Raw genomic sequence first — 27039 nt, 5'->3', positions numbered from 1 at the left:
CACAAGCATGCAAGAGGTAAAGTGACAAAGAGAGAGAACACAACAAGCCCAGCTGTCAGGCCTAAGAACACTGTACAGCACCAGAAAGGTCAGTCACTAACATGTTCTAAATCTACTGCATTTACAGACCATCTTGTCCTACTGAAGCTCTTGCTCAAAAACTTTGCCTTCAGGCCAGCAGATCTTTCAGCAGCCTCCCAGACGCTGCTGGGATTAATTTGCTGCCATGTACCTTCTTCCCTCCCTTCCCCCTCCATCCACCCACATAAAAGGTCTGGGAAAAACAAATCTCAAGGCATACTTTCGGTGCAATTAGGATAAAGAGGCATTTCAACCCCAACACTTATGAGAGGTGTTCACTCAACATGCAAACATCTCCTGCAGTACTCATGCAAGTGTCTCATGCCAGTAGGCCCCATTCCCTGGGGCTAGTTTGGCTATGGATGGTGGGTACAGATCCATTCTCATGAGTGGGAGGAAGCAACATCCTCTGCTCCCTGGCATTGTTGTGAAAAGATCCAGAGAATGCGGGCTTGACTCAATTTACATGACAGACTGGTGCCTGGAGCTTTTGATTCTGGGACATCTACAGAAGAGCTCAGACCATGTATTAATTGTTTGGTTTTGGTTCAGCCCTGCTGTGAAAGTAACAAAAATCAGTGTGTAATATCAACCATCCCTACTCCAGAGAATCATTTGCACTATCAAAAAGAGCTGGCTGCCCATGGCTCCAGCAATCACGTGACTGGGATGGGGGGCTCAAGGCAAGAGGGAACCAGTGTAGCAGTCCACACAATGCAAGCATAAGTGAAGCCCAGCAATCCCTCATTCCTATAAGCAAAGCATTTACTTAAATTTTTAAATTTTATTAAAACAGAAAAAAAGTTTTGTGGCTTAGTAGTCATCAGCTATAATTCTGTATTCCATACTAATTAAAACATGAATGCCCTTTCGCTATTTACCACAACCCATACTTCACACATTGCCTTTAAACACTGAGTGATGAATTTCAGCCACCTTCTCATAAAATATGGAGCAATTCTGCCAAATTCCCTTCCACTCTTCATTTGATGGCAAATAACAGAGGAACCATAATTCACTTGCTATCATTCTTTTCCTGCTAACGTTTTATTCAGAATGAGCTTCATTAGTAAAGATGAAACTTTGGACTCATGACTACTCCATGTTTACAAAACATACAGGCTCCTTTACATCGTGGTTAAGCATGAACAATCACTGAACACACAATTTCCTAAAAAAATCCTGCATACCAAAATTGCATATTTTGAATTTTTAAAATTCACTAAACAAAATTTCACAGAGTGAACCCTAAAGTCTGTTTGCCAGCAAAGCACAAGCCAACAACAGAAGTTGGGACCATCCAGGAAAAAAACCTGAAACTGGATCCCAACACGCACACCTTTCCTATTAAACAAGCAAATAAATACACATTCATACAGAGTAATGTGCTCTAAAAATGCAGGTGCTTGAATAATTACCCACACATTTTAGCATAAGTTTTGGTTTCTCAAACAGTACTGGGTTACAGTAAGCTTCTGTCTTTCTTTTTGGTGGAACTGGGCAGTGACTTCTTATCGGACACCAGAAAACAAAAGCTAACCTGGAACCTTGATGATTTTGGCACAAGTCCAAATGTGTTTCTCCACAAAGGAAAGATTACAAAGACAAGGCTGGTTTTTTAAAATAATAATTTAAAAAATTAGCAGTATCACTTTTTAATGCCAGGTATTGAACCAAGGAACAGGACAGACTGCACTGCATTTTTAAAGTAGTATGACTATTGACATACTTGAGAAACATTTTAACACTGTACATTACAACAAACTATTTAGTTCATTTCTACACAAGTCAGCAAAAAAGCTAGGTGATCTAACATATATGACAGCTGCAAATTTAAAATTCTAGTCACAGTCTAAAGCCAGAACAAAAACTTTTCCAGAACTCCTATTTATAAAAAGGAAGGAACATACACACCATGCGCGTACACGCAGGCAAAAATCTTGAGGTTTTACTTATTGCTCTTACACAAGGCTGTGAGCAGGCAAATGTCTGGATCAGAAATTAGGTCAAACATGCATTTCAGCAGGCACAAAAGTACAGGAAATTCATATTAACCAAACAATGTAGCACAGGATGGTATTCTGCTAATATAACACTTAATGTCATTAATTCCAGATAAACTCCAGGTCTGCCTGTTGTATAATGTGTTATGCAGTGCGGTATTTTAACCTAATTTCTGATTCCTCTTTTATTCTGCACTCTCCATATGGAGATGAAGAGGGCCTTTCTTTGCAATGTCAGAGAATCCTCGGCCTCAAGAGCTTCAGTCGGGCAGGTATAGCTGGAAGGAGGTAACGTTACCACCACTGTGTCACCAGGACCTGCTCCTTGACTGCCTCGCAGTTTTGTGCATTCACTGATAACTCAGATATACAAATGCAGAAGCTGGTGCAAAATGCACCAGCGCTGTTCTCAGAGCATCTTTCACCCATGCCATAAGCTTCTGGTACACCCAGCAATTGCTACAGGATAAGGCAGTAGAGGGTCAAGTCCTGTGTCTGGTCAGTTCCTCAAGAGTCTTGTAAAAGGCAGGATATTTGTGAACTGGCTTTCCTTTACACAATAAGCAGCGTAGCATGGATGTCAGTAGAAATCTGGCTAGCTACTGGCAACAAGAGATGAGCACGTCCACAAGACACATTTGGGAATACCTGGTGTTCCCTACTGCAACCACATGAAACATGCTGTGGAGAGGTGTCCATGTAATTACAACACTTGCAAGCCAGGTTCAAGGCATACTGCACATGGGCCTTGCACAAAAAAGGCATTAAATGTGTTATCTGAAGACTTTTTTTTCTCCCTGTGCTATGCATATATATGACAGTAGATAAAAATCAGCACAATGGTTCCTCTCCATACGTGAGCAAACACATACCATCACAGCTAAGCACCCTATATTCCATTCTTCCGTTAACGGAAATCAAGGAAGAAAATGGTGGTTTAGAAACAGGGAAGGAAAGAAATCCAGCATGAAGTCAGAGGTATGTTCCTGACAAAAGTGTGAGCTGAGAATGTTTATTGTGAACCAGCAACCGGATTTTTTGACAAAACCAGAAAACCAAGGATGACTATGGAGCCAACCTGGGTACTGCATAGTCGAAACTATGTTATAATACGGCATTCAGCAATCTCCAAGAATTAGAAAGAGCAGTAGGTAGACAACAAGAGGACACGCTTCAGGGAGGTTATGCCTTGTACTCACAAAAAGAAGCAGTGCAAATCAACAGATTTTTCTGTCTTTTTAAAGGTCTGCCATGTGCCCCTTGATCCAATCCCTAAATCTCATGTAAGTTTCAGCAATAAGACTTGCCAAATACCCAAATTCACACTGGGCTCTATTTTACTTATGAGCAGTACTACTAAAGCTAGTGGACTGCTTAGGGCAAGGTGCTGATGCAGTGAACATTCAGGAATTTGGCTCTTCCCAAGAAGTGAACTGCAAATGACTGGGGTTTCATGACAGTCACAGGAGACTGTCATGAAAGTGAGGGACACTTACTGTGTTTGTTTTTCATACCTGTCCTTATGAAATCATCAGCACTAGTAAGACTGAAACATGGAAGAGGTTCTGTTACGCTCACCCAGACATTCTGACACCAGGACAGTCACAGCAGTTTAGGAGTGGTGGCCGACCCAGTAAGAGGTTAGGCTGGCCTGGATTCTTCTCCGAGATACATCACTGCCTCTTACTAGATGACTGCATACAACAGTCCATGGTCTCAGTTTTGATGGCGAAGCTTTCTTTGAGCAACACCTCTGCCACACCACCCACTAGTGCACAGTTGCAACTTCTAGGAAAGAGGGAGGCAAAATAGGTCTAAATTCCACAAAAACAATTAAGGAAACCTAACCTGCAGAAAAAGAAAACTAAGAGCAAGATGTTATCACATCTTCACAGGAGTCCCAGGACTTCTCATGACCCATTTCTTCATTAAAGGCTATGAAGGCCAGATCATCAGGAAGTCGGCAGCCAGACTGGAGGTGGAACAGCATGTCCAATGTTTACCATACAAAGCCATCCCTCCCATAAAGCTGGTTAGGCAGAACTGTTTTGACTGCACTTTCTATGTATTTTTTCTAGCTCACTTTGAATCCCTTCTTGAAAGCTCCTTCAAATAAAAGATGCTGGAAGTACCACTTCCCTGTAGTTGAAAGAAATGGGGAAAAACAGAAGCAAAAAACAGACACCAAGGAAGGAAATAATTGCTTGTAAAATGCTACCTTTTAAAAACTATTGTACAACTCCCTAACTTGGTTTAATTAATGCGCTGTTTAAAACATATAAAATGCTTTACCAGCTACATGATTTCTCCGTTTTACAAGTCTCCCTCCCTCCCCTCATTAAAAAATAATGCATGTGTGGACTGGTATTGAACAGCTCATACAGTTCTCATTTAATCCTACGTGGAGCAGTTTTGATTTTAATATACTGTGTTTAAAGAAGAGCCCGTACTGTATACTTCACAGTATAACCAGCTACATAGAGGTCTTTAATCTCATAACACAATAAAAAAGGATCACTGTGAAGTTGCAGTCTCTTTGATAAATGGTTGAGGTGACACATGCAGTCCTCCTCAGTGCCACTGCCGCCAGACATGGGATGTGATTTTCTCCGCAGGCTGCCGAGAGGCCTGATGCCACCCCTCCGGGGGCCGCAGCCAGGCGGGCACCACTGCCCAGGTGCACAGCGTCCTGCAGTCACTGGGGAAAGCTGCACAGAATTGTCTTGCTCAATACCACCACCACTAACCCGACCCAACCTGACCCCGGGGGAGCACAGCCCCCACCGCCTCAGCCACAGGAGATCACTGTGAAGCGCTTGGAAATGCACGACATGTTGTGGAGGACGATGCCCAGGAGGAAGACCAGGACACAGGCCACCAGGATCACAGTGCACACCCCCGACCAGGTGGAGCTTTTCACAGCGCCTCTCCGGTCTGGCTCCTCCGCTCCCGCCTCAGCGGGAAGGCCGCCCTGCAGCGGTTGCTGCTCTGCGGGGATCGTCACCACCGTCAGGGACTTCTGCTGGCTGCCGGGCAGGAGACGGCAGCCAATGTCTCCCGGCAGCAGCGCCCGCTCCTTGGAGAGAGGCAAGGGCAGCATGTAGCACCCATTGCTGGGGAGTTTGATGAAGACAGGAGTGTGCTCCGAGGTGTGGGGGATCGCGATGACAGCGATCACCTCGGGGTCATCAGGCAGCTGTGACACAGAGTACCCCGGAGGCAGCTTGGTGATCCCACGGCACCAGGGGCAGCGCAGGTCCTTCTGGCTGGTCCTCATCTGCTGCAGGCACACGGAGCAGCAGGTGTGCTTGCAGTCCAGCAGCTTGGGCCGCCGACGGGGGCTGTAGTAGTTGAAGCAAATCTGGCACTCCAGCAGAGAGTCCTGGGATAAGGTCTCCATGGCGGCCAGCAGGGAAGCGCAGCAGGCCTTGTGGTGAGCCTCGCCCCGACACCCTGTAGGCAAGCAGTAGCAGCCTTCCCCCCACTTCTCCTCAGGGCAGCACCTGCCTTCCCAACACTGCTTTCCTCAGGGCAGCACCAGGCAGCAGCTATGGAGAGAACAGGAAAACCTCTGGCCTGCAACTTTCAGCACCTGAGACAAAAAGAAGAACATGAAAGAACAGGTTACTCACAGGAGCCTGCGGGAACAGAAGAGTCCAGCCAAAGGAGAATGAAAACTAGCACTGACTTTGTTATCTGGTGAGAGAAACAAATTTGTTATCCTTCACTAGAAAGCATCTTCCCATCACCTTCACCAAACAGCCCAGTGGCAAAACTTCAGGTCAATCACCAGTACCATCACTAGGTCTCTTTTTGGTTTTTTTTCCCGCTAATTTTCCCAGCAATCAAACCCCCATCAAACCATCAGTCCACCACTCACAGTTATATTTATGCCCATAACAGAGGTGGCTGTAGAGTTCACTAGCCAGGTCCCACAGCAACAACCTCTTGTCATACTTTCAAGACTTTTCAGCCCTTCTTGCACCAAAACAATTGTTCTCATTTAATCCTTTAAATCTCTGAGGATTTTTAGCTATTTGGCTCAACAGCTAGGTCTGCATGAAAGGTGAGGGAAAGAAAAAGTACATTTAAATGGAAACATTTCCACAGGCTCCTGAACTTGTGCCTGTGCACAAATGAGCAACCAAGCAACTATACTGCAACACCTACATTTGCACATAATGAAAAGGAAGGGTATCATTTTCAGTCAAATTAACTGTTTGCTCAGTTACACAAGCAGTTTGTTGAACATGGTCCTCTGAAACATAAACTCTTTCACTAATGAAAACCGCACCCGAGACAAGAGGCTCTGTTTAGACCCAGGACCACTGAACACCACAAAGAACAGGAATAAAACAGAATAATAACAGAAAGAAAGATAATGCATTGAATTAAAAGCAAATTGTTACTAATCTTGTTCTAAATCCTTATAAAGGGATTCCCTTTACAATTCCCATTTTGCCACTTATTACTTACATCTTTGCCAAGAAGAAGGCATCTGTGTTTACCTGCACAGTGCGTAGTTCAGCTTTGTTTGATTTTGGTCACTCCAACACAATTAATATGAAGAGGTGGCAATTTTACAACATTTTACACTTACTTCCTTCCTGTGTTTGAAGAAGTATCAGCCTGAATTTGCTTCCAGAGAATAAAGAAACCCCAAAATATCTGCAGGGTGACCTCTGATCTTCTCTTATTGCAATGTTATTTCCAGACTAGAGCTAACAGCCACAACCACAACTACAGCTTTCAGAAGACTTCTTCCTTTCTATACAATAACTTCTGGCTCTCCTCTCTAGATTATAGCAACTAGGTTGCAACATACTAATCAACGCATGATATCAGAAAAACTAATATTGTAGTTTAAGAAGAGAAGGCAGGCATAGACATGGGATTTGCAACCCAGGACAGTGCTCTGGACCTCACTGTCCAGTACCCTGCTTCTGGCAGTATTTGAGTAGGGAAAACAAAATTCACGTCATCTCTTCAGATTCTGATGACTGGTTTCACCAACATTGGCAGAACTGTCCCTGCTTGCTGATTTTGTAACAGCAGTGGATTTTGGCTCACAAGATGCTTCAACAAACACGCAGTGATAATCCTGACTTGGGAGGGAGCAGGGGGCAGTTAAGAAGGCAGGAACTCCTGAAACACGTAAAATGGCTGCAGGGGGAACTGGCACACACTGTCCACCAGCACTTTTGGGATGCTTTATGTGGCACAGAGGCCACTGCTAAGAGAGACCCCCACCATCATGAAGCCCATGGGACACCTGCTCCACACCAGTGCCATGCTACGCAAATGCATCAACAGATACTCCGTGTGCTGGGGAGCTGAACACTGCTGCAGAAGGGGCTACACATCTGTGTGCAGGCCACACTGAGAGAAAGTAGAAGAAAATGAGGAGAGGTTTTATCTTCCTTATTTCCTTATCCATTACTATCTCCATATCCCCATGGTACTGGCACACACAAAGGAAGATTATCAAGAAAGGAGCTGACATGATAATAGACTAGCATACAGCTGAAAGAGAAAAATGAAAGAGAGATATCCATGATGCTGGGCAATTTCTGGCTGAAAAAATTATATTAAGAGACAATGGCCAGAATAGAAATCAGTTACAGAAACTCAGAAAATAATCACTCAAGCCACCAGATCCAGTTTTCAGCCACAACCAACCCAGCAGATTTGCATTTTGCACAGAAGTACCCATGCAAAATCTGTAGTTACAGACCATCCAAGTCAAAGGCGATCTCAGACAGTACAAGACACAACTCTTACCTGCTTTATCTGCCAATCTGTCAAAAAAGCCTCAGGTATAACAATACTGCAGTATTATTACAAGAAAAAATCCCAATGCCTAGAAATTCAGAAATTAACAGAATATCATAGAAGAGACTCAAAGATCATCTGGTTCCAACACCCCTGCTGCAGGCAAGGACACCTTTCACTAGACCAGGTTGTCAAAGCTCCATCCAGCCTGGTCTTCAACATTTCTAGGGATGGGGCAGCCACAACTACTCTGGGCAACCTGTTCAGTGCCTCACCACCCTCACAGTAAAGAATTTTTTCCTAATATCTAATCTAAACCTACTCTCACGTGACTACTCGGCCCAAGGACAGAGTGGAGGTACTGCTTCTGCAGATGTAAATCAGTGTATCTGCAAGGTCAGGATTGGGTTTACCACCCACATGACATAAACTGCTCATACTTTCCCAGAACATCTCAAATAATAATCAGAGGTGTGGATCAGCAGTAATGACCAGTAAGCAGACAGGTTAGTATGACTCCTTCAGAACACAACTAAAGACAAGTTAAAGAGTAGCCACAGCCATCTAACCCCTTGACCTTTGCTGACATTGCCTTGTTCAAAGGTTGGACATGTAGCTTCAGAGGTGCAATGTAACTTTATTTCCAACCATACAACCCCTCTTGCACTCTGCCACAGCTCAGTTTCAGGATAAAAGAAAGTCAAGCCATCATCTAGAAGAAGAATCATTTTGAAAAAATATGCACTACATACTTAAGAAGGAAAAATCCATGGGAGCTCTCAGTACTTACTCTTCTACCACTTCACTTTAATAACTATGCCAAGAAGAGCAGGTTTCTGCTTGGACAGAAGACCAAGCTCTTTAGTCTGTGTTCAATGCATCCTCATACCAGCTGAAGGTGCTGAGCTGCCACAGGTGAACAGCTCATTCAAGGCTCACTCGACTGGACTCTTCTCTGTGCTTCAAGCACAAAGACAGAGAGGGAGCCAGGACTGCATGTGAGGGCACAGCTGACATCAAGGATCGGCCAAAACCATTGCTGTGTCATTTGCACTCATCACACAGTGACACCCAAGGTGGGCAAGGGGACTGTTGACAGAAGAAAACAGAGTGGGGAGAAAAAACAGAAAACACTGTCAGGGATATCCACAGGTCTCTGCAAAAGTGATAGCACATGTGTATGTATGAATGGGGCACACGTGTGGAACAGGGACTGGAGACTATGACAGTGAACCACAGAAACAACTGCAGCTACAAGTAGTGACTGCCTGGCACAAACCTGAAGAAGCAGATGGGGCATTCGATGCTCTTACTATTGACGCCTTCCCAACACAATGTGGGGAGGTGCTGCGGGAGGTGAACAAATGAACGTTGCTGTAGCTGTGACAGTGAGAGGAAGAAAGCACAAGTTTGCTCTGCACAAATGCGAACTACAAACTGGCCAGGTCACAAAACACAGCTATTTTTGGAACCCAGTGCAAAGGAAGACAGTGAACATCCAAGCCCAGAGCTGTACGTAAAGTCAGAGAACACAGTAATTAATGGCAAATCCTTGCCTAGCAACACAATAGTATTCCTATGTAAGGATAGCCCCAGTGATATTATGCAATGGAAACCAGAGCCTTGAAGGGGTGATGTCTTCACTGAAGGACGCAGAAGTACCTTAAGACATATTTCCTAACTTACTAGGTTCCAAAATTATATTAACTTTAAAACCCCAAAAATATACTTCAGTGATCCTTGTGGAATCCAATACAACTCACAGATGACTAAACATCATATAACATTTTAAAAGGCTGGCTCTGGGGCATGCTGCTGTAGTTAACTGATCACTGAAAGACAGACTCAAAAACTTTGCACAGACTTACACATGGATTTAGGCAGTCTACTTGCCATACAACAAGGATGTAACAGAATTTCAGCAAGGCAGTGCATCGACAATACTTCACCTTTACCAAGAAAGGTTCATTATGTAAACTCCCCAAACACATTACCAATTCTTTGGCAGTATTACTGAGTATGTATGATTTATGAAGAAGAAAGAATCATTCGTTCCAGGTGCCCTTAGGCTGTAAAGGAGATGGGGTGAGGAGGGAGAGCTGTTCTCAATAGGAGAACTAATTGCAAGAATCATGCGCCCACAGATACTGAAGGAAATGTGTGCTAGAGCCGCCTCCAAAAAGATAATTGGAAGCATTTCTGCTACAAAACTTCAGCATTGCTGAACGTTTTTCACAAATTCATGTCTGGACAAAACACACTTGGGCTAACTGCAAATGCCCAGGATGTACTACCTGATTTCCCCTGAATATCCTTCACTAAATGATCTTATTTATTTTTAGGCTGTTCTGCAGCACTAATTACCATAGTAACTGAGAACAGCACAATGAACAATTAATTTATTCATCACAACATCCTTGTTAAGAGACAAGTATTATCATCATTATATTCCTTCATTATCTAAGAAAAGAAGCGCTGAGAGACAAAGCTGTTGGTCCAAGGTCATGCAAGCACCACCCAGATTGCTTCAAAGTTCTAGTACAATTTCATCAGAACACTACTTTTCACCTCACAAGCCACAGGGCAGAGGTGACAGATTCTTTTCTGCAACAAAGCAATACAGCTCAGAAACCTACACATTTCTCCCCATCTCTTTCAGCTGGCAGCATCCCCATGGTATGTATGCCTGTGATTTGGGGAGGGCTTTCATTAAACATATCAGCTTTTTCACAGATTATGAAAAACACAAGAGCCTGTGCCCCAAAAGCCATGTATCTCCACAGGCACAGTTCATCCACCATGCAGATTACAACTGAAAGACTATATGCATTTTGAGGAACATAAAGCTAACAATAAAACAGCAAAGTAAATCCATTCTTCTCTCCAGAATTACCTATTCTCCAGGAACCTTCCTGTAAGCCAGACAACCTATACCCACCATCCTTTCCATTTCATTATTCACAATTGCAAAGAAATATTGCAGAAGGAAAGTATTTTAATTTAGCCAAAGCCTCAGCCAGTGCAAGCTATCACTGCTCCTTTAGCTTTACCCCAGCCCCTGCCAAGATGAGCATCTTTGTATACACAGTCCTGGGTGCATAAAGCCACAAAAAAATAAAGCTGAGTGAAGCTGTGATATATGAGTCTGTAATATCCAATGAACCAGCACCAGGGGATCCATGTTGACAGCAAGAGAACCTGCTGTGGATGATCCCGACAGTACACATAGGACAGAACACCAATTTGTCCTGCATCTGAGGCAGCTGAGAAATCAGTGGTGGATCACAAAAGAAGAGCCTAGTTGCAAGGTATCATTCCACAGAATTTACCTTGGGAATTGTCACCAGCGAGCCCTAGGAAGAGGAGACAGAGGCAGAAAGGTCACCTACAGGAATGTAATGAGACGTAGACGTTTATGGGTTTGGAGCAAAAACAGATCAGGTGAAAACACCAGCTTTTGGTGTTTAGACAAAACACAAAGAGGCTCACTTGCTGCTCCATGTTCCATCTCACATCACCAGCTGTGCTGCTCCCTCTTTTTATCTGCAAACTTTGACACGTCCACATTCCCTGCCTCCAAAGACCTTATTTTGGTCAAATATGACCAGGATATGCTGCACTTTGTTCCAAGAGCAAACACTACTAATCACCTGCAACATGCCAGGTCAGCAAACATTTCATCGTGCTGAGGCAGAACAGTACAGCTGTTCTGTATGCTATGTTCATCAGACAGTTTCACATGAGGCACTTTACAAGTGAAAAACATTATCTCAAATTAAAATATTCCACAGAAATATGCCCATTTCAGTCAGGCAGAGACAAGAGAGTGGATAGCTTTCCTGCCTCTCAGCAGTCCTCTGTGCAGGTGATCCTAGGGGCCAGGTGATGGGAGCATGATCTGCTCCTCACCAGCCCAACTCTGATATGTCTGCAGGTTTTTGACAAGGTCAATTGTCAAGCTATGGTTCTCTAAATCTCCTAGTCCCCCTCCATGCTAGCAGAGCACCTCCAGGTGCAGCTTTGCCCTGCTAAAAGGAGTGTGATGGTACTTCTCACCATTCCTGCTGCTCTAAGTTTCCCTTCTCTCCCATGAGGGGTGCACTAAAGACCTGACTGTGGTCCTAACACATACCACATCTGAAAATTTTCCAGCGCAGGACACAAAAAGGTTCCTAACATTTTGCAAATAAACAGAATCTCCAGCATTCAAAGCATCCCAGGGGATGAGCAGGGGATGATGCTCATTTCTACAGCCCACTCTGAGCACGATGCTTGCAGGGCCATTAGCACTTCCTCAGTTTTGTTGGCTGCTTTTAATTATGCCTGACTCACTTCTAAATCCCAGGACAAGAAGAATGAAAAGCCAGGTTTTTCCACTACCAAGTGAGAGATCCATTTGCCATTCAAACCAACACCGTGAAGAATGGCAGTGGAAGGTGTGGTGTGAAAAGACTTCTACCCCTCAGCCTGAATAAAAGCAACACCAGTAACTATTTATGACCAGGACATAAGGGGCAAGTGGTTAGGTAGCTGGCAAAGACAGATTTAGAAACTGCTTCCCAAACTTAAAGTGAGGTCACAAGTTAAGTCAATGAGGCCAAAATCCCACAAAATATGGGAGGAGCTACTGGTGCTAAATGCACACTCAGTAAGAGCTTTCAAATGCAATGCAACATCCTCTTTCTAAGGGATTTTCACTTATGGCAATATGACATACTACATTGGCATTCAAACTGCTGAGAGAGGCATGAAGCACCTGATCACTTAAATTACAAATTTTACTCTCCCATTAGAGCTTTATGCTTCATCTGCCATTGACAGAATTTGCCAGATACCTAAATAGAAACTTGATTAGAAGATTCTTCCCTCCCTCCCCTGAGGATTTTGTATTAGACTTACAAAATACACCATCAAAAAAATGTAATTTTAAATAAAGCTCAAATGCAGACTTTTCTCACTGATACAGGTGAGTGGGTGACTGAGTCTATTAAGACACTAGTCTATAATTAGAGGAGAGAGTACTACAGCTCTGTAAAGTCATTGAGTGATTTTGCTAAAACTAGGATAAAATCTACCTGCCTATTTGTCCAAACAGTAAGGAAAGGAATCGATGCTCACATGTTCATATACTGCCTATACAATGCAAAAACTGCAAACTCAGTTTCACTTTTGCCTCAAGAAATAAAAGCCCTTAAAATGACAGTTTTAATTGCTGTGTCTGTTCTGTGCCCCCACCTCGTACCACCCCCTCCATGTGCTTAACATGGTTTCTGCTCTCAACACTCATCCAGCACAGCTTCCCTGAGGACATGAGTATGTGACCCACCTCCACATGGCTGCTCTCAAGGCCTGGGATGGCCTGGGGTTTGTTTTCTTCAAGTGCAGGAAGGGGTTGTTTCCTTTTGTTTCAGAAAAAGCAGGGGGAAAAGCACAACAGATCTAGGGGAGTCAAAGTAATACGTCCTTTTACATTGAAATAGATGGAATTAAAGAATTGGAAAATGTTTTCTTAAAAGTCCCACAACAATAAGTAAGGAAATTCTCTTCTTTCATACATCTTAACTGGTAGAAGAAAGTCTGAAAGAGATTAGAAGGGCACAGGGAGCTTTGTTCCTCTTTTTACCTTTCTCCTACAATCCTCTGAGCAGGCAGCACAAAGGCGTAAAGCCCCCTGTTTATCAGCAGAGAATGAGAAACAGCTGTGCCAACACCAAACCACCACTTCCAGGAGTTCATCTTCACAAGAGAGGGGAAGGTAGACAACTAATATGCCTCCTCAAGGTCGATGGCTCTGTCATTTCATAATGCAGACAAATCATGATCTTCATGAAGTTTTGGCCTCTGATAAGCGCTACAGCTACTCCAGGTTACAGCACTGGTCATTCAGGTTTGCAGATTACACCAAAAGGAACTGGAACTGATCCAAAAGCTCCTTTCTTATTGGAAACTAATCATTCACCCTGTAACATTCTGTCAACTTGTAATATTAATACCACTCTCGCTTCCTGGATTTTGGGAACAGTCCAACTCTCACTGCAAATATGGATCACAAGCAGAGTTAGATCAAGCCTGAACTGCATAATATTGATTATTTCCTATTTCATGATTTATCTCTTTGTTTTTAGACCGGTAAAATCCTCCAAAGAGATGCAGCAGGCTATACCAGATAAATAATTACTTCCAATACTTTTCCAAACCACATGTTTCTACCTGTGACTATGCACTCTGCAGGTTCCAGTTCAGACAAGTTATGAAGCACATGACCTGATATTAGCCAGGGAAGTTAATGGGATGACACATGCTCTTGAGGTCAGTTGCACATTTACATACTTAACACAAGATCCATCAACACCACCAATACAGAACCCGTGCCAGAAGCCACAGGCAGATCAAGGTAATTGCCAAGTGCTGACATCTTTATTTCCCCTACACCTCGCTGAAAAGGTGTGATCTGAAGAAACACAATGATAACCTTCCCAAAATAGCTGCAACTAAACAAACTGGTTACACATCAACTATCCCAACCAGCTCCACACAGTCACACAGAGCCCCAGCACCACCAGGTGAAACTGCAGATTAGTGGTGAGACAACAAACTAACACCAGGAAAGGCTCCTGGCTCTTTCCATGCCCATGGACGTGGGCATCGGCATGCCCATGACAGAAACAAGACTCCCAAGGATGGACTTCTAGAATGAAGCCTAGAACAGAGTGAGGGGATTTGCACCCAGTCTCTCCACCATATGAGCCAGCACTGTTTTCAGACAGAAGTAGTCTTGCAGCTAAAAAAAGCAGCGCTCTCTCTCAAGGGCGATGATCAGAACTCAGGTTAGTGCTACCACAACCCTCTCCAGTGGGCTGAGATAAATTACAGCTCTGGGACACTGAGCTCAGGGCTGCTACCCCTTCTGCTGTGGCAGACACGCTACAAGTGAGGACTGGCAATTGGCTGCTCAAATGCTCAGGCACGGGAAGATGAACTATTCCTGCCCACATTATGTGAAACCTACTGTTGCTTTCCTTCACAGAGATGGTACTGAATTCCAAGAGCCACTCCTGTAGCTGCATGAAGTTTATCAGACCTGCCAAGCTTTGTTATGTTGAATTTCATTCTTTACAGTGAGTCTGAAAGTTTAGGCCAGACATCACCCATCATACTTCTGCCAGTCAAAATCTGCTTGTGAAACATCCTGGTGTGATAATACCCTCCATTTGGCAGCACTTAAGCTAACAGCTTACAGCATTTTTGCTGTATGAAGGAGTGCAAATGCTCAGAAAGGATTGTGTTAAGCCACAATAGAGCAAAACAATCAAAGCGAAGCAAACTGCTTCACACCTCTTAATTTTTTGCTTGGTTCTGCAGTCCTTGCAATGTAACAGCACAACAAACGTAGACAAAGAAACTAGCACAATGCTGCTAATGCTCAACACATCATTACAATCCTGATATAGTCTATGGCCACAGTGAGTCCTAGGCTCACAGGGGTATGGACAATCAATCAAGGCAATATTCTGCAAAAAGAAGGCTGCTAGTCCCCTTTATCTGAAGAAAAGCCTGAAAACATGAACTTCAGATCCCATTTAGGTAGGACCCCTAAACTTCAGTCTCTGATTTGCAGGCCAGTCTCGTGATTTCTGCATGAGATTTAGAGCTAACTAAAGAAATAAAGTTTTGAGGTGAACAAATTCATTGGCAGTTTCAGATCAAATTATGCAAATACTTTCTCCTTCATCAAAAATGGAAATTTCCATTAAGACGTCAGCTCATTTCAACTTCCATTTCAGTCTGACTGTTTTCTTGCAGAAGAAAATTTTTATAAGGTAATGTAAAGGACAAACAAAGCTTTTTGTACTGACTCTGGAATAATTTTTCTTCCGTTATGGTCAGCCACTGGCAGAGCCAGAAGTGTCTCTCACACTGCTCTACCACTGAATGTGGAATGCTTAAGTCTAGTGATACACCATGACTTTTTTTGCTTTCCTAGTTTAACAAAGGCAAATGAGATACACTGAAACTATCAGCTGGAACTATCAGCTGTAGTTTTATGGAAGTGTGCTTTCAATAATGGTGATTCGGCTTTTTTGCCTGTTGGCTTAAAAATAAGATCACAACATGGGGCATTTTCAACATACAAGTTACATTTCACAATGTGACCAAAAGCTGAAAAGGACTATGTGGTTGTTGTAGATGGATAATGAGATGACTGGCTCTTGCAATTAAGGGATGACTATTGTGTGAATATTAAGAAAAGCTTTAGTGATGTATATTTATGTTATTGTAGTTTAGATGTCTTCTGTTTTCCCCCTAGTTCCCTTTCCCCCCCCCCCCGTACTGTTGCCATCAGACAGCCTGAGTTGTCTAAGATAGGTAGAAAGAAGGCTCACACATGTGCCCCTTCCACGGGGCAGGTGGGAATGAAAAAGCTTGCTGCTTAGGGGGTATGGCACGACAACACCTGGCCTCCAATCAAGTTACAAGAAAGCAATCTCCACCGATAAATGGCAAAGAAGAGCTGACTTGACAGACTTTGGGAGGGGCCAAGGTTGGCTGATGCAACCCCCCAGGGGTATAAAAGACAGAGCATCCATCTTGAAGACAAACCCGCCACGTGATACTCATGAAGGCAGTTCCCAGTGCTGTAAATTTTTCCTTATGTAGTCCTTTTGCTGTATTTTTGTCAAGGTTTAATAAACCTTTTAAATTTTCAAAGTGAGCAGTTGTTTCTCACATGGTCAATAGGATTGCTGGTTTTTACAAGTGTTTCTTGCAAAGGATCTGAAGGATCTTACAGCAAAAATACAGGTAGTTCACCGATTTCTTAAAAAAAAAGGAAGTCACACTCATCCCAATGTTCTCCAGCATACATCCTAAGCTCATTAATTACTTTTGAGGCCTTTTCAGAGAAACCTTACCATGTATTTCCAACATGTATTTCACCTTGAATTCAGTGTTCGTTTCTGGTCCTCTCACTACAAGAAGAACATTGAGGTTTGTCCAGGGAAGGGCAGTGGAGCTGGTGATGGGTATGGAGCACAAGTCTGATGAGAAGCATCTGAGGGAGCTGGGGGTGTTAAGCATGGAGAGAAAGAGGCTCAGGGGATACCTTATCACTCTCTAAAATTGCCTGAAAAGGACATTATGGTGAGGTGGAGGTTGGGCTCTTCTCCCAGGTAACAAGTGACAGAACAAGAGGAAATGACCCCAGGTTGCACCAGAAGAGGCTTAGATTAGATGTTAGAAAAAGATTATTCCCTAAAAGGATTGTCAAACATTGAAACAAGCTGCCTAGGGAAGTGGTGGAGTCACTGTGCCTGTAGGTATTTAAAAGATGTGGAAATCTGGCACCTGGGGACATGGTTTAGTGGTGAACATGGTAATGCTGAGTTAATGGCTGGACTCAATGATCTTAGAGGCTTCTTCCAACCTAAACAATTCTGTGATTCTATTCCATGCAACATCACATCGAAGCAGTTAGGAACCAAAGAGGTGCCTTAGGGACAGCTCACTAAAGAAGGGAAAAGGAAAACGTCTAGAGTGTTGCACTGGATGAGATTATCTCAGACATGGTGTGAATACACACAGCTTTATGCATATCTGCAAGATCTGACCATTTTCCACTCAATTGAGTTCTTTACCTAATTTCTGTTATAGCATTGTATCTGTGTCTTACAGTGGCACACTGAACATTGGCAATGCCAACGCACACAACCAAACTGATGCCAAAGGCACCACACTGACAACACCCATTTAGGCTTTGACCCACAGATGCAAAATCAGTGTTAAAAAACAATCAAAAACTGCCTCTTTTGTACTGCCAAAACAAGTTCTTGAGTGGGATGAAAAAAATTCAGCTTTGGACCAAGATCTGCTTTGTGACACAAACTACAATATCTCTTGCTTTACAGCCAAAAGGTTTTCAGAATTACTTTACTGACATATTTTTTACTTTTTAGGGTTGAGTCAGTGTTTTCTTAAGTTTTGCCTAAGTGCCTTCACTGTCAGGTGTCTTTCAATGGAATAGTTACTGCCTTTGGGGGTATTTTGCCAACCACAGAAATGATACAAATATTTTACTAAAGCAAGCCATAAATTTTAAAAAATGCTTCATATTTTGCCAAATAGCAGCATGGATTGGAAAAATCATTTTCTATTTTTTAAACCACTCCTTCACACTGTGCTCTCTGTTTTTTAAGCCATGAAGCCTCTGCCAGTTTATTTCATGCCAAGTTTGCAGAACACCAGCCAGAGTGTGTTCTTTGCCAATAAACAGGATCCATAAGTACCATGATGATTTAAAAAATAATGTAAAGATCAATACAAATAATTAGTACTGTTATTCCTATTATTAACATTCATGTTTCTTTGCTTTGTGTTATCATCTTCTGGAGCAGCTGCCTCTAGAAAAGAGCAAGCAAAGAGAGAGGTGTCAGCAGGTAGCACACCAGAATACAAACCATTAAGCACCAGGGCTCATGGGACCAACGAAGCCAGTTCTGCTTGGGAGGCCCACTACGCCTTTAGCACCCTTCAGGAGGTTTGGTTTAGGATGATCGTCTCCACCTTCCCTCTCCCAAACAGCAGGGAAAAGTGCTGCCAGTCTCCCAGCTTTTACCTTGGTGCTGGATGGGATGCAGCAGCATGCTGAGATGCACCTTGTGCAGACCTTTCTAGAAGCAAGTAAGGGACACATCCAAAGGACACCCAAAGCACTGAGCTCATTACTCTCTCCCTGACCGAGGGGAGAACTCCCACAGGGCACCTACAGTGGCTTACCCACCTTGTGCATGCAGAAGTGCCAGCATTTTGCTGCCTCCCACCACTCTCCTACACTCCTCCCAACACAGGACAGAGCTGAAATAATGCTGGTTTTTACTGCTTTAAGACAGCACCACCAACAAAAAATAAACCCCAGCAATTAGGAGACCAGCTTCTTTGTGTTTATTTTTAGCTGTGCCCTACACACACAGAACAGCTCCAGCACTCACCTGCATGGCTAGGAAGTGTCACTAGAGATGGCTCCCCAAGGCACCAGGTGAAGACACCCACCCTGCTCTGAGCCTTCTGCCTTGCCCCAACACTCGCACTCCTGCCACAGCAGCATCAGTCACACCAGCACTTCTTCCAAACGAACACTGACTGTCAGTAAAGCCTCTATCTATAGATGTCTCAGCAGCCAGAAGAAATAAATTCACCTCAAAGAGCTGTAGCCCCCCTGGTCTTTGCATCTCCCATCCAACTCTCAACAGTAATCGCTTATTTTGCTCCTGCTGAAAACACTCCCAATCCTTCAGTGTTCAAAATTAGGCTCTTGAAAACACTGTGCAACTTGAGGGAGATAGAAGGAGGTATCCTTAAACCCAGAAGGATTGTGCCGTTCCCTTAGAAAATGAAATTTTAAAGAAAAACTGTAAGACAGCTGTTTTGTCCAAGTCTAGCCATCAAGCACAGCAGTCAACATTTAGACAGGTAATGAACTGCTTCATTTGACAAAGATGCAATTTTCTCATTGTTCTACCCTCGAAAAATTTAGAGTTTAAAAGAACTGAAGGTTCATACAACTGGGTGGGAAAAAAAAAAGCCTGCATTTTTTATCAGAAGTCTTTATTAATTACCTTAAAGCTACACAAACATGGAAAATAACTAGTCCTCTTACAATAAGTGAAGTATTTACTGCTTAAACTCTCCTTAAAGGCAAACCTGTACCATAGGATCCATCTACTCATGTGGAAATAGCAGAAAAGATCTGTCATGAAGTAATTTCCTTTCCTCTCCTGTATATGTCAGTGGATCAGTGGCATTTCCCTGCCCCCCTCCCTCCAAATTGACCCCAAATATAAATAGACACAAAACTGGAAAAGTTTACAGTCATATCTGTGGATATGAACAACAAATGAAACCAAAGTAATGTGTCCTTCTTGCAGAACAGGCCCCACAATCAGTGCCATGACATCTATTGTGTTTAGGGAACTCCTTTGTATTTAGAATTTCAAACTCATTTCCTCACAAGCTATAAACACCTTTTTTCTTGATGGTGCATTAGTATCACCCACTGAAAGAGGCACAATGCAGCTCAAGGTTTATGCACTATATGCTCTGCACACAAGTTTGTTCAAAACATGTTCTTAGAGTAAGTTATCTTTAATAGACAAAGATGGGCTGATAGGATGGAAAGAAGAATGAGGCAACTGTTCACGCTTTGTCTGCCTTCCTAGCTGCTATCTCACTGTAGATGTGGACCGTAAAATATTCACCTGTGGAAGACAAATTATGAAGCATAACTTAACCCATACACAGAGCAGCAATGAAGTGTGTTAACTGTCTGCTTAATACCAGAAGTATTTCCAAGTTCACAGTCACACAGTTGCTGCTCAATGAACTTACTTGAATCTTCTGTTTCCACAGATGTCCCCTAACAGATGCATGGACACTCTCCTCAATATCCCACCCATCTGATCAGGAAGCAGAACTAAGGGGTGATGAGGCTTCAGTATTCTCCTTGCTATTAGGTGCAATAAACCTCCATTTCTAGTGAGGACACTGCAATTAGTGTGGATTCTCAGGAGCTTTAATGTTGCCAAGCAGCAAAAAGCAGGCAAGTGCATTCTAAGTGGGTTCAGAAAAGCACACAAAATTCTCTGGCCCTGACTAGTCAATAGATATGAAAAGGGTCAACCCCTTTGCAAGTTATGTGATTCTGTGCAAATTGGAAGAAAATATATATAATAGGGGTGAGAGACCAAAGGAGGAACATTTAGAATAAAAGCTTCTTGCTTTAAAGACAATAATTTTATCCACCTATATTCTTTTTTTAGCTTGATTTTTGCAAATGAGCTCAGATTTTGCAAGCAGACTTTCAGGCGCCTCAAAATAAAGAACGCAGGTGCAAGACACAGGTGTGAGTTGTACAATTTTAAGAATACAGGCATAAGACCTCTTTAAGAAAAAAAATCATTAAGTATTTTCATTCCCATATGTTGAATGGATAACCCCTCTAAAGAAAGCAGTAAAGGCCACTGAAATGCACAGGCCTTTGCTGATGGAAAACTGCTATTGTATATTGTTTGAAATGACACAAAAGAAATCAACATGAATGCTAGAAAATGAGACTTTAAAGGAGTGAGCTGAAAAACTCCAACTCAGCATTATATCCCGATTTAAAAATGCACAAGTACAGGCTATGGATCTTTGTGTCCCTCTTCATTTGAAAAAGCAACAGTATTGTAATTTTATTAAAGGACAAATTTGTAGATTTGTCTTCTTAAAATTGCCAGTTCACGATCCTTAGTTTTTCTGTTCTCATTTCATAACCACCCTTAACACAGGTTTTTTTACTGCAGCTCCTCCAAAAGCTAAAATCATAAAGTTCCTGTAGTTGTGGGATTACATTTCCACAGCCCCTCACCAAACACCACTACTTATCTTTGGGCCAGCCACACTAACTCCAAACATAAGGATATAAGGAAGGAAAGCCAGTATCCCACACAATTCTAACTTTTCTTCAAAAAAGTCCTCACTACTATAAATAGCCCAGCTCACACCTTCTTGTGTCAGGGATGCAGCTGCATCAGAAGAGATCTGCACAGTACTTCAGGACTCCAAGAGGTAAATCAATGTGAGGGAGTCTCTTCCCTAAACTGCTTTTGAACATGGGCAAAATAAACTCCTAAAATGCACATTTTCCTACCAAAATGCTTTTCACTTGTTTCCTTTGCCTTTTTGCAAAAATGTTCAGGAGCACCAGTATGACAACATGAGTTAATTTATTTTATGCATGAATATAATTATAAGTTTATACATGAGTTTAAGGAAATGTATCACAGACATTTTGTAAGTGAGCGTACGGTTTTTTTAAAGCTGTGATAACCAGCCTAGGTCCAGTTCTGCCAGAATTTATTTCTGCTGCTGGCCACTCCATACAAAGCAGTTCCACTGAGCTGGGTGAAGTTCCTTTCACAGTAACTGCTCTCAAGAGCAGATTTGAGCCTGACTTGCCCAGGAATCCTTCCAGCAGAGAAATCATTGTGGTCAAATTCCCAAATGCCAACACATATGACATGTGCTGTCTGAGGGGAACAGACCTTCCCAACCTTTAGAGAAAGAGGAAGAAGGCTAAATCTCAAACATTCAGCAAAAGCTTTCAAAGAAGAAAACCACTGGATTTTTTAAGACCACCTCGAAATCATCCTGACATGCCCTATATTTCATGATCTATTTTATAATTCCCTTTCAGCTACTATTACTTGTGTTTTCTGTAGAAGTCACACAAACAGGGAGAGTGGCAGCTTGCAAAAGATTGTAAGCTGAAAGGCAGAAGACACTGTGAAATTGAGAGGATTAAAAAAATCCAAGTTTCTGTATGCTTGAAGACTTCCAGGAGGGTCATTTTTCTCCCTGAAGGGGGTTGCTAATTAGCCAACCATAGAAGTAGCAGTTGTAAGCAGTCCTAGTAAAAATAGCTCATTGGTTATTGAAAGCAAATTTGTAAGCAATACAACTTCACTGAATTCTAACTGATTTGCTATTGCTGACCAGCTTCTCTCTTTTACACATCCTTAAACTTCATACTGACACATCTACTCCACAGACTATCGGTCTGTTCAATTAACACAATTCCAGCATTTCTGCTGATTTCTATTTCAAGAAGGGAATCTTATCTACTTCAGAAAGTAAAATCTGAAGTCTGAAGAGCAATTTATTCCTGTTCCCAGTCTATCTCCATTCCACATCAGAAATATTTATGCCAAACAAGAAGTCTCCTCAGGTAAATCATATCACATCCCCTACACGCTACACTTTGAACTCACAACTAATTTCAGTATCCTAGTACCACAGTTAGTGTGGGACAAGCCCATAAAAGTGGTATTTTGTGCTTGCAAATTAAGCCAAGATGATTAATTAAAAATAGAGAAAAATGAGCTTTCATGAAAATTTATGAATTTTCAAATTAATACCTTATGAATTATATGAAATGAACAGCTACACCACCTGTACTAAAGGAAGTGGTGCCTTTCTACTCAATATTGGAAATTTGGTAGTCCATTTTCAGAACTGTGAAATGCTACTTATTCCAGCTCAAGGTACTTGCAGACAAGATTACCCTTGTTCCCAACCTCCAAGAGGGACTGGGCTTCTCAGCTAGACCGCATCTCCCATAACCACAATGGCAACTAAACTTTAAAAGAGGAGCTGGAAGTCAGCCATAAAGCCAAACCCCAAGGGAAGAATAGGAAATAAAGTATGCTAATTACAGTTCCCATGGGGTATGGTGCTAGAATTCCTAAATCTAACCCTTCAGTTCTATTTTTCAGTGAAAGGAGATTTGGCGGAGGAGGGGAGGAGGGCAGTGTCCCTCCATCAAATAAACCAATGAACTTTGACAAAATTAAGATGCAGAAAAACTCTTCCAGAAGGCAATGCAGGGCAAATCCTCAAACCAGCTTAAAACCAACTGAAGAGGCAAACAGCTTCACCCTTGTACTGCTCAGAAGCTAAAGAGGAGCGATTTTTCTAAGAACATTCTTGAAGCTTTCTAGCAATATATCCCTGACCCCATTCTTCACCATGCAGTTCTTCCCATTTCTGCCTTAAAAGAAAATCACTACACAGGACTGGATCTTTACACACTTGACTCACCAAAACCTCTCGAGGCCTTAGCTAGTTTGCCCCAGCCTGACAGAAAGGCCTTGATGTAGAGTCTTCATGGGGGTGCCCCAGTGCTTGACACTGAAGTGGAATGGAATTAAGAGAGGCTCATGGCTTCGGGATGCTGCAAACACACCATTTCCTCATGCCATTAATACCTCATCTGTAAGTTAGAATATAAATACATCAGGGCTTAGCAATGGGACAAGACAGCCAAAACATAGCAAGTACCTCATTAAACATGAGGGGAAAGCAATCCTTTTCATCATCTCCAGGATCTCTGTGACAGTTGCCACAACAAAAAAAAGCCAAAAAAAACCCAAAAAAAAAAAAAAAAAAAAAAACCAAACCTATTCAGAGAACTAGTCACAAACAATCAAGCCTGATGAAAAAACTCATTATTTCAACACAATCCAATAATCTAGCATATCAGTAGTGCTGATAACCTGCTCTTTTCAATGGCCCCTTGTTCTTCTCCTTACTCTGAAAAGAAAGCTATTCCAAGCTGCAATGCACCTGGAGGAGCAATGAATGCATCTGCTATAGGGCTGGCTCACCTATGTAAGGGGCTGGCTTGAGAAATGCAGTAGTCTCTCTAAGAGGTATCTAGTCTTACTTTCCTCAAGGCAGAACCTCAGACAGATGGTAATGTTTAAATTAACCCTTTTGCAGACAGTCTTTCAACAGAGTCTCAAGAGTGGCTACCTCAAAGGCATCTGGGGAAGGTAACTAAGAAAGTGAGCCTGTTGACTGCAAGTTTAAATTCCCAGCAAAGATTACACCACCATCATAAAAAGCTTAGGGGGTGCTACTTTAGAAAAAGCTGAAACACACATAGCTGCAATACTGGGTCTGTGATCTGCAATTTAGAAACCACCTCTATTAATGCAGTTATGCACTGAAACAAGCATCTAAACTATTAATACTGATGTTATTGGAGAGCTCAGCTTTATCTGCAATAGTAAGATCTAAGCTGGTCTAAATTTAGCTTCAAACATGCCTTCAGCTCAAACTGAGCTGCATGCAACAGGGTCAAGACTTCCCCAAGCCACATGCCAGTAGCAGACTCAGTGAACACACACAAGAACCTGGGTATGCTCACAGTAGAAAGAAACTTTTCTTCGGTAAGGGTGAATTTGACTAAATTACAATATTCTTTTCCCTTCTCCCAGATTAAAGTTTCAAGTACCATGAATTTCAGTCGTTCAGGAGAGCTTCACCAATGCCTCCTCCTTAACCCCATTCCACTTTGAAGTGCATAATTCAATATCCAGGTGAGAAAGGAAAAGTGATTGTGAGGTGAAGGAAGCTCCTTGTCCCTACTCCAATGAATGTTTACTATTTTATATTAAAAATTAATTTGAAAAAGGGCTAGAATCTAGGTAGTGTAATAGGTTTACCTATGAAGAGAAAAAGATCCATGACCAAAAGCTGCTAGACAAAGGTGGGAACTCAGCCTTAGCTTCCTTTGGGCTGAGTATCAGACCTAACTCAGAGATAGCAAGCCCTAGCTCCTCCACTGCTTACAACTCAACAGAAGGTACCTAACTCCAGGAAGGAATACAAAGGAGCAGTTTAGCTGATTTTTGTGCAACAGAAAGAGGAATACTGACTTAAAAGTCCTCATCTTGATCCTCCCTTGTAGCCAGTTCATGTGTCTCCTGATTTTGGATGCCAGCTTTTGCAAATCTTGCTCCAGCTTTTCTCTGGGCATTGCACAAGAAGCCTTGTTATATGCATCCCACAGTACACAGAGCCCAGAGGCTTGATACTGCTGTACTTTTTGTGGTGGACCAACTCTGTTGCAAATGTTCCCAAGTTGCTTTAATGTTTTGAAAACCATGTGATTAATGCTAGAAATGAGAGTGAACCCAACTAAGCTAAACACTGAATATCAAGTACTGTACCTTCCCATCCACTGTTCTCCCTCAGCTGAAAGAAGTCAGGAGGGTGCAGGGTTTCAGATATTCATCTGAAGTCACACATGAAGAGTTAGTCACTATAAAGAAAAAATTGAGCTAATCAGAGGCATTTCACAAGCAGAAGAAAAAAGTCAGCAAATAAATTATCTTTAGCAAACAGCCCACATGCAGTAAGCTTTAGTTTTTGACTTAATACATCTCAAAAACAGGACAAAATAGCAGCTTTTCTTGCTTTTGAATGAAAGTCCCACGAACAATCACAGTGTCATAAAAAGGTTAAAAAGGGTGGGTGGGAGGAGGCATTCTCTTTGCAGAATTCAGGAGCTACATCTCCTGTGCAAACAGGAAGCTATGACCTGGGCTGTCCCTCCGGCCAGGAGGCCAGACAGGGACTCATTGGGCTGCCCGTCCAATCAGGCAACACCAAGGCAGCCAGCAGCACATCAGCTGGCAGGCAGGATGCTGCAAAGCTCTGGTAAAAAAAACTGCCCTAGCACGGCCACCTTTCCCTGAGCACTGGGGTTCCACTCTTAAAATCAAAGCATGTGTGACTGCATCTCCATCTCAGCCAGAAGTGTTGTCCATCCACAGCAGACATAACAAAAATTAATTTTCAGAATAAGCTGCTTGATTACTTTATTGTTATTTTATATGATTCCTCATTCAGAAACTGACACCATTACTGCCTTCAGCTAAAACCACATGCAAGGGACAATACATCAGGCAGCTTTCGCTGTGTGAACTGAGGGTAGACAGGAGGGGGCATTTCCGTGCTTTCTAGAAGCAGATGAACTCCCACTCAATAGTTAATTCAGACTCTAAGCTATTTTCACCCATCACTTGGAAGTTAAATAATTATCCCATTTAAAGAAATCTAGCAATTATATTTTGCATTTCCCCCCCCCCAGCAGCTATTGCTCTTGTGACAATATTCATCTTGTCCATGATGTCTATTATCTGCTATATAAATATTGATGATCTGAGTAATTGCTCTTCTGTAGATATGCTTCTCAAAGATATAAATTTCTCTGCCTGAAGTAGGCTGCTGACAAAGTGCTTTCCTCATTTTGCATGGCAATGAAACATTACTGAAGGTGTCACTGGGAGGGGGGGAAGAAATTAAAAAAGCAGCAAGTAATAACAGCCTTTGAAGAGGAGAAATTAAGTGATGTTTGTCTGTGCTGGGAAGTTTAGCTTATGCTGTGCCAACACCAAGCACAGCTGAAAAGGAAACAACTCCTCTGGACTCAGTGCTGGCCACCACTAAACCAGGCAGGCCTCATAGTGAAATACTGTGTACAACATCCATGCTGTACTCACCCCCTGGTGGCAGGGGTTACTTCTGGATCAAAATCCAGCCAGAAAGTCAAGCTAATCTTGTGCTGGAGGAAGCACATCATGCTGAACATTATGCTGGGACAAACAGGCACCCAATGCCACCCTGTAACCTTTGCCAGCACAAGGCCAACGTGTCACACAAAAGCAAAGATGGTCTTGACGCAACCCAACACTCATCCATGGATACCACGGGCACAAAACACAGCATTGCTTCAATATGTTCTTACTGGTTCAGTGCATTTGTCCAGCAGGCCTTGAGAACAGTCAGGTAGTCCTCTGTA

At 42.6% G+C, this 27039-nt stretch overlaps 1 protein-coding gene across 4 annotated transcripts; it reads right to left on the bottom strand.

The window, feature by feature from the left end:
• Positions 1–897: 897 nt before the first annotated feature.
• On the bottom strand, positions 898–27039 carry RNF152 (ring finger protein 152). 4 transcript variants are annotated; one of them, XM_053995793.1, is made up of 3 exons: positions 26986–27039; positions 25406–25497; positions 898–5676 (listed from the first exon to the last, which is right to left on the bottom strand). In XM_053995793.1, exon 3 carries the CDS (start codon positions 5482–5484, stop codon positions 4873–4875), a length of 612 nt encoding a protein of 203 aa, XP_053851768.1. In that variant the 5' UTR covers positions 5485–5676; positions 25406–25497; positions 26986–27039; the 3' UTR covers positions 898–4872. The 4 variants fall into 4 exon arrangements, with proteins under 4 accessions (XP_053851768.1, XP_053851757.1, XP_053851766.1 ...); XM_053995782.1 differs by lacking the exons at positions 25406–25497; positions 26986–27039 and adding an exon at positions 7866–8119; XM_053995791.1 differs by lacking the exons at positions 25406–25497; positions 26986–27039 and adding an exon at positions 6685–6984.

Source organism: Vidua macroura, chromosome 1 (assembly GCF_024509145.1).
Source record: "Vidua macroura isolate BioBank_ID:100142 chromosome 1, ASM2450914v1, whole genome shotgun sequence".
In the NCBI taxonomy this organism is placed as follows: domain Eukaryota; kingdom Metazoa; phylum Chordata; class Aves; order Passeriformes; family Viduidae; genus Vidua; species Vidua macroura.
The sequence above is the reverse complement of the archived record's forward strand: the minus strand, read 5'-3'. Positions and strand labels throughout refer to the sequence as shown.